The following is an 8,149-nucleotide window of genomic DNA, read 5'->3' as shown; positions in this document are numbered from 1 at the left end:
GCACCGCCACTGCCACTGCCGCGCATCGAGGTGGCGCTGCCCGCTCTCCCTTCCCCGCGCTGCAACGCGCGCATGACCCGCAATAGAACTTCGCTCGGGCGCACTCGTGATTGTCGCAGCGCAGCGGCCACGTGATTTCCACCTGTCAGGGCCGTGCGTGGAAAGGGAGACAATTTTTTAGATATACATACATTAACGCGTTTTCGAAACACCCGACGTTTCGGAGAGAAACGCGAGGTTCGGACGGACGAAATCGAAAAAAACCGAATGTATTTCGAATTGTAATAAGATTTTCTGAAAGAGATACGCAGCCGGAAGGCATCTCTGTAACAACGCTTACATATCTATTACGTATTAATTAATTTATTTGTTGATTTATTAATCAAATCAAAATATAGTATGGCAATTCCATGAACGAATTGTCGACGGCGATAATACCGATCTTCTAAGACCTAAGAAAACGATATGAAAACTATTAGCAAATCGAATTTATATTTTGAGATCTTCTTTTCTTTCTTTAAGATATATTTATCTGTTCCTTTCAAGATATGTAATATTCTTTTTCCTTTTTATTTTTTGTTTTCTACTTTTCTTTTTTATTCTTAAAAAATGGTTCTTCAAGTTATTCAATTATGAACTCCTTCGCGTTAAATTCGTCCGACTTTGTATCTGTGTTATTATACGTTCTGCAATGGAAGCGCGCAGGAGTAATCAAAAATTAACAAATTATTCGCTCAATTAGACATTTACGCTTCCACTCGTCACTCCTGAGGCATATTTCTCAATCCTTGAATTGCGATAGTTGATTAGAATTCAAGACTTCTCGCACGCTTTCTATATTTATTACTCCGCCATCTTCCCTTGCCGTCCCTCTTTCATCTTATCGCTTCGGAGTACCGTTGCCATTTTCGCAGATTACGAACGGCTGCAATTTACGAATATCTATACAGGCACGGTAGATATATTCTCGTTCTGAAAACGCCCCTTCGGGATGAAGAGACTTTCGCGACGACGAGTGGTAACGTGTGAGACGGTGCCAATCGGCCGCGCGCTCGGCTCGAACGCTCCCGGGAGGCGAAGAGGCGGCTCTCCAGGTCTTTGACCGTTCACCGTGAAGCGCTCGGGCAGGTGGGAACCCTGGCAACCCGGATAACGTGCACGCACGTGCACGCACGCAGGCACGTACGTATACGCGCGCCGCTGCTCGTCCCCCTGCCCCGGCCCCGGCTCGGCCCCGGCGTCTCGGCACAACGTAGGTTCGTCAGCCGATACATACGTCCGTTCTCCTCGCATCCAACACGGTGGGCGAAGACGAAGAGGGGAAGGGGGCACGACGCACCGCAGATGCATACCCGGATCCGAATATCGCCCTGGGATTGGTCCCCGAGCGGCGACGAACGTCAGTGCCGTAGCGCCGCGAGTTTCACATTTGGCGGCGATTGATTTTGCGATGATCATGTTCAATCGGGAATTGGAAATCAGCCCTCGAATGATTTTCGCACGATCGAAAGCAGCACGAGTTTCGAGATCGAGATTCAAATCATCATTCGGGTTGTTCGAGCATGAAATCGAACAGTTCGAGTGTGGTTCGATCTGTTCCCTACTTCCAAAATGAGAACTATATTTTCTCTCAAGTTTTCCTTAGTACCCGAACTATTACTACTATTAGTATATACAATTGAATGTCCGACTCGATCCATTAAGCATTAAGTAATTGTTATTTATATTTAGCTCCGTTCAGACCGAACTTGAAGCTCGAACCTATTTCTTTGATTTCGAACTATTCAATTTATTAGATCTCTTTCTTCAAAATAGACAAGCGATCTTTAATTTTAAACTGTTCGTAAAGTTCAAATCTCTCGAGTCTTAGTTGGAATATTTTATTCTCAACATTCGATATCGAGTTACGTTTAGTATATCTAGTGATGTCTGGCAATTTCTTCTTAACAATTTATTATTCTTCTTTTTTTAATGTTTAAATAATAAATTCAGATTAACATATTTCGGTAACGCGAAGGCGTTCTTAAACGCTGGAAAATTCCCTTGACAATTTATATTATTCCTCTTATTTAATCTTTAAATAAATTCGGCGTAATAAAATCTCGACAATACGATACGAGAATGATTTCCGAAAATGTTCGTAAACGCTGGTAAGCGCCGAACTTCGCTACGTCTGAATATTAAATATCAGCCGGTGATGTGCAAAAAGAGCTTAAACATCAAATACGTAAGTAACAAACGGACTCGAAGTTGAGACGCGGAGTGCAAGAGGTCAGCCAATGAAGACATTGAAAGAAAAAGGAGAAAACAAAAAAAATGCGTTTTAATCGATGACCGATAATATTGGGTCGAGCGGCACACCAATCAAACGGATCCGCTTTTCTCTCACCCGGATTCTTCTTTCGAGATAAGCGATAATCGATGGCCCATATCGACTGGCCGTTCAACGGTGGCCGCGCGCTCTTCCTGGTGAACCAGGTGAACTCGTTTTACGTACCCGCTTTATATAACGTTCCCTCTCCTCTTCCTTTCTCTCTCTCTCTCTCTCTCTCTCTCTCTCTCTCTCTCTCTCTCTCTCTCTCTCTCTCTCTCTCTCTCTCTCTCTCGCTCTCGCGCGCGCGCGCGCTCGTCCGCGCGCAATGAAACATAAGCGCGGTATTCGCGAGGTTTCATGAATGAAATTCTTTCATCCGCATTTCTACGCCGTGCACCGGCCAGCATCCACAATGGCTGTTGTCCGAGCAGCTCGTCACGTCGGATCGACATGAGGAAACTCCGCGCGGGCCCGAAGAATCGGGGCCCGCGCCGCTCTTCTCTAACTGTATATCGGACTTCTTAAATGGTTAACTTTCTTAAGTGGTTAAATAGTTTGACACGGATAGCTTGACACGAGCGCAACCAGCGCGGCGGATACATTCTTGTCGCGTGCACGCGGCGCGGCGTATCGCGACCCAATTATCGTCGCGACGAGAGGCGAGGAGGCCAACGAGAGCGTGAACACGAGCGTGAGCCAGTTCCGAAGCTGGGAAAAACCTCTCGGCGCGAGGCGTTCACGCCTGGATTTAGGATTTCTTTCGCCGCGAGATATTTCCGATATATATTAAATTAGTCAATGTTAAGGGCGTTTTTAAATTATCCTTTTAAAGAATGGTGCTAATTAAAACTGATTGTGATTCAGAAAAAAAGAACTTACATTTGGTATAAAAGAAAAAATTTCCGAGAAACTTTTAATGCATTTTCCACGCACTTTTCATTTTTTATATTTTACGATTTCCAGAGAATCTTTATTAATCCTCATTAACCATCACTCTTAATCCTTATTTTCAAAGTACTTTATGTTAACTATTATAACACTTTATAAAAAGTCAAGAATAGGTTGAGAAAATTTACATAAGTTCTGACACTCGAGAAATATAATACAAACCTCTCGATAAAAATCTTTTACTGAAAAAATCATTTTATTTTCTGTCACAACATTTTCTTAAAATTATTAAGTACTATTGTATATTTAGTTACATAATCATTGCATATGTTATATGTGTAAGTTACTTTAGTCAATGCACAATCGTTAATTGTTTGAGTGTACATAAAATAATAGAACAATACACTAGTTTAATAAAGGATTTTGTGTGTGTGTATGTGTGTGTGTGTGTATGTGTACACAGTAATTAAAAAATCGTAAAAAAGTATAAATTCAAAATTAACGTATTACATCCAACTCACTCTCTTTTTACTCGGTGGAATGTGAAAAATATATATACGTAAGAAGAATCGCTTTATATAGAATTTGTTATAAATTAAGAAATATATCCCAACAGATATTAGCGCTATATAACGCTTCTATATATTCCCACAGCCTAATTTATATCCTATACATGCTTCGTGTGAAACTTAGTAATAACCGATTATACACATTAGTAATAACCGATTGTACACATTAGTAATAACCGAACGTAATTCTCTTTAATAAAAAGATGTATATACCTTGAGATTTATGATGGTGGAACCCAACCACCGAATGCTGTTTCAAGTTCTTTAGCCACCGCAAAGCATATATGATCATTGTACGGAGCTGCTACCACCTTCAATTATAGAAAATACGAGTTTTAAGAATTCGCAACATTTTATAATAATAATATAATGATTTAAAGGTAGCTAGAAACAAAGAAAGATACTTTTTTAACAGACAATGCAGTCCGCCGATAGCATGCAGCCGTGAAATAAAATTTGAAAAATATGAATATTTAATGAAAAATATAGAGTACGAATGTGAATTTTAAAATCTTTATACTGATATTTAAAAATCTCACCTGAATACCGACTGGCAAGCCTTGTTCATCCAAGCCCAGTGGCACTTGGCAAGTTGGAAACCGCAAAGCATTCAACAGACACCAGTAACTAAAGTTGAAGGGCCTCAGATATGCGGAATAATGATAATTGGCGGGAAATGGTGCCGAAGGATAAAACAATACCCCGTTGTCACCCAATTTCTCCTGCGGAATAATTTCCACGATAAATATATAACGATACACATAGAAATTCACACAAGAATTGGTCGATATATTCTTCAATTTTTGAATTCTTTTCTTGTACATCTTATGTATATATCTAATTTCTCTTTCGTGATAATTACCGCCAAGAATTGTTTCGCTTTTGTAGTGGCACTCTTTGCCCATTCGGCGTTCTCCCGCGGTAAAATATCCTCATCTATTAATTTCATGATAGCAGCCAACGTTAACTGTGAGTTTCCAGTGAGTAGATTGTAAATTTCTCCATTCGCGCTAGCGACATACTGCAAAGTAAATATTTTTGAACTGAGAATCAAAGATATGACGCAAATGTAGTGAAGATATATGTCTTGCAGAATATCGACTTTAAACATTTCTAATTTACATAAATTTCATTGCCCCGAAGCTCGTGTTGTAACGCTTTAAATTTAAATTTAATCCTCACCTTTCGATCCGTTATATTCAGCTTGAAATTAATGTCCTCGCAACTCATACAATATCTCCATAATTTGTAGCTGTACTCAGAACCTGGTATTTTAATCTGTAATATTCCAAACACAGTAATATATATTTCCTACATGTGCAAACTTAGAGCTAGAAACTTAAAAACGATAATTTTCTTGTTAGAACACAACAACTTTTACAAGAAAGAGAAGAGAAGAAAAAGAAAGAAGAGATGAAGAAAAGAGAGAAAAGAAATATAACAAACTCTTTTCCAACTACTTTCTAAAATTAAGTAACAAGATCTATAGATCCCTACCTTCGTTGCAGAACCCGTTAATTCTTTAAAATGTTGCACCGCTTTTTTTAATGTAGCTCGCATGGTTCCGTTTACGCTGCTCGTTCTAAGATCACCAGAACTCTCTTGATAGAACACTTTCAGATTCTTTACATTCACCGGCTCGTCTAACTTTAATTTAGTCACGTTAGGACCGACTAGTACCTTCATAAAGGGTATCAGATCTTCAGCCTTTCTGCAGAGTGGTCCAACTGCTGCTATAGTATCCACATAATCTTTCTCGCGCAATCCGATTCCAGCCATTGGAGTCAATCCTAATAACACCGATAGTAATATTATTATTATTATTAATCACCAATTACTTCAAAATTGCACATAACATGCTACAAATAAAATTTGAAACTTTTTTCATTGTAATTATTGTAAAAAACATCACATATACTAATCTATTTCCTCTGAAAATGAATAGAGCGTGATTGATATATTATATCAATTTGAAATTACAGAAGCAATAATATTTAATAAGATTGACCTTCACTGGGCTTGTGACCGAACAATCCATTAAAGAACGCAGGCATCCTTATGGAACCTCCTATATCACTACTGACGGAGAATGGAGAACCACTCGCCGATAGTATGGCTGCTTCTCCCCCACTGCTGCCTCCAACTGTCCTAGTGATATTGTAAGGATTATTTGTCTGTCCATATAGATTGTTCCTCGATTCACACCATAAATTGAGCTCAGGAACATTGGTCGTAGCAATTAAAATTCCACCGGCCTCTTTGAGGAAACGAACCGCTGTGGCATCTTCTTTTGCACGATGATTACGACGACAAGGCAAGCCCAAGGAATGGATTAAACCTAATGGGATAATTAACAATAATTTAATTAAATTTGCACTCTTAAGTGAGTTATTACGCGTTCATACTGATCATTCTGTTTTTTTTTTCCAAATGTACTGACACTTATTTATGCTCAATTAGTTGCTTTTTAAAATTTTTTGTTATGCATAAAATCGTGTTGATTATATATTATTATAAATTCAAACAAAAATTCAATCGTCACATGTCGCTTAATCATTGTTCATAAAAAGTTTAAGACTTTGATATCAGATTTTAAATATCATTCTGTAGAGATATAAAATGCACAACAGCATCTGTTTAAGACAAAAACAAAAAAGAAATAGTACACTTTGTCATGTCATAATTCATTGAGTCAAATTCATAAATTTAAGTAAAGCTTAATAAAACAAAAATACTTATATATTTGTCAACCTTCAGTACTTATCAAATTCCTAAAGCTTGAAATTCGATAGTTTCAATTTCACGTGTCTTTTTCAAAAGAAAAGCCTTAAACTAAAAATTTTGAATATTTCCATGCTGCTACGGTCATACCTTTAACTCGATTGCTATCCTTCGTGGTAAAAGGTACTCCCAAAAATGGCTGCGTTATCTTTATTTTCTCCAGATCTACACATTTTTCTATCGTGGCATCCACTGCTTTTGCCTCTTCAATCGCATCAGAGTATCTAGTTTCAACGATTGCATTTATCAAACCGTTCACCTCCTTGCATCTTTCAATGTAAGCCCCTACAATCTCTTCCGATGTAGCTTCCTTCGTTCTAGAACAAAGTACGTATGAACATAAGCATGTATTCCTTTTACATACTCTATCTAAATTCAATTTTGGGCAAAGCTGTATTTGAAAAGATACCAATCGAAAAGATACCAATCGATGTGTTAGTTAATGATACTTTGTCATTGATTTGACTAAAGGATTGATAACTAATCTACCTAATCTTCTCTGCTAAAGAAACAGCACTTTCCAACAGTAACTTGTTCTTCACTGGTGGCACCTTCTTTGCTTTCTTATCATAGTAGATGCCAAAGGCAAGGTCTACGATACTGTCGAAGAGGAAATGCAACTGCACGATTATACATCGCAAGAGGTCCCAGCATAACTTTTTGATAAGCTGCAACGTATCCTGGGATTGTGGAGAATCCTGTATATAAATTGCATTATGTTAAACTTATAAAAATACTTATGTAATATCGAAACAATATTATAAGGTCTTTATAAACTCATAGTAAAAAATATAATTGTCCGAACAATATAGATTTTGTTAGAAGTAGGTCAGGCTATTAAAATTTTAAATAGCATTCTAAAAGATTATATTGAGTAATTAAAAAATAATGCAACTCGATGAGCAAAGTGAGTACAGTTTTACAAATTATATGGCTTAAATAAACGAAAAATGTATAAATCGATCGCTTTCTGTAAAATCGATTCTTGCAAATTACGAGAATTGTAAGACGATTCGAGAGTAGACATTAGAAACGATATGAAGTTATAATTATCTTAATTATATCAACATAACAGGAAGTCTGAATTTACCTTATTTTTCACGGAAGTGCACATGGTTTCGTGGAATCGGCGAAAGATAAAAAGTGGCCAACCAAGTGTATCGACGGAATCTATTTATAAAATCACGTAGAATCGATCACATACACAATTGAACACTCTCAAAAAAACAATTCAGATTTTTCAAAAGTATTTATGTATGTGTGTTTCTTCGGAGCTCGGTACTACACGTCTCTCTTCTCGTCTGGCTCGAATCTTTTTCAATTAAAAAAATTGTCTTGAACGACGACACTTCTCACACGTCATCATGTTGAAAAACTACCGGAGGTCGTTTAACGCAACCTAATAATTACTTAACGTTATTGAATGCACTCCACGTTTCACAATTATGGAATTGCTGAGTAAGGCTATTATTTTATGTGCTGAGTAGTGCTGACTGCTGTACGCCTGTACATAGTGTATATGTCGTAAATATTATACAACAAAGATTGCATCGTTCGATATATTGCTCGATCCGTCTGTTCTTTCTTCGAAGAACTT

General features: G+C 37.8%; 1 protein-coding gene across 1 annotated transcript; it reads right to left on the bottom strand.

Moving 5' to 3' along the window:
- Positions 1 to 3,437: 3,437 nt before the first annotated feature.
- On the bottom strand, positions 3,438 to 8,085 carry LOC139773905 (fatty-acid amide hydrolase 2). Its single transcript, XM_071708711.1, has 9 exons — positions 7,643 to 8,085; positions 7,042 to 7,250; positions 6,643 to 6,869; positions 5,780 to 6,109; positions 5,269 to 5,561; positions 4,954 to 5,049; positions 4,634 to 4,792; positions 4,311 to 4,493; positions 3,438 to 4,082 (listed from the first exon to the last, which is right to left on the bottom strand). Exons 1-9 carry the CDS (start codon positions 7,664 to 7,666, stop codon positions 3,993 to 3,995), a joined length of 1,611 nt encoding a protein of 536 aa, XP_071564812.1. The 5' UTR covers positions 7,667 to 8,085; the 3' UTR covers positions 3,438 to 3,992.
- Between the last annotated feature and the right edge of the window lie 64 nt (positions 8,086 to 8,149).

This window comes from Temnothorax nylanderi, unplaced genomic scaffold (genome assembly GCF_030848795.1).
Source record: "Temnothorax nylanderi isolate EJ_2023f unplaced genomic scaffold, tnyl_v1.0 TNYL_tig0071_pilon, whole genome shotgun sequence".
Classification (NCBI taxonomy): domain Eukaryota; kingdom Metazoa; phylum Arthropoda; class Insecta; order Hymenoptera; family Formicidae; genus Temnothorax; species Temnothorax nylanderi.
The sequence above is the reverse complement of the archived record's forward strand: the minus strand, read 5'-3'. Positions and strand labels throughout refer to the sequence as shown.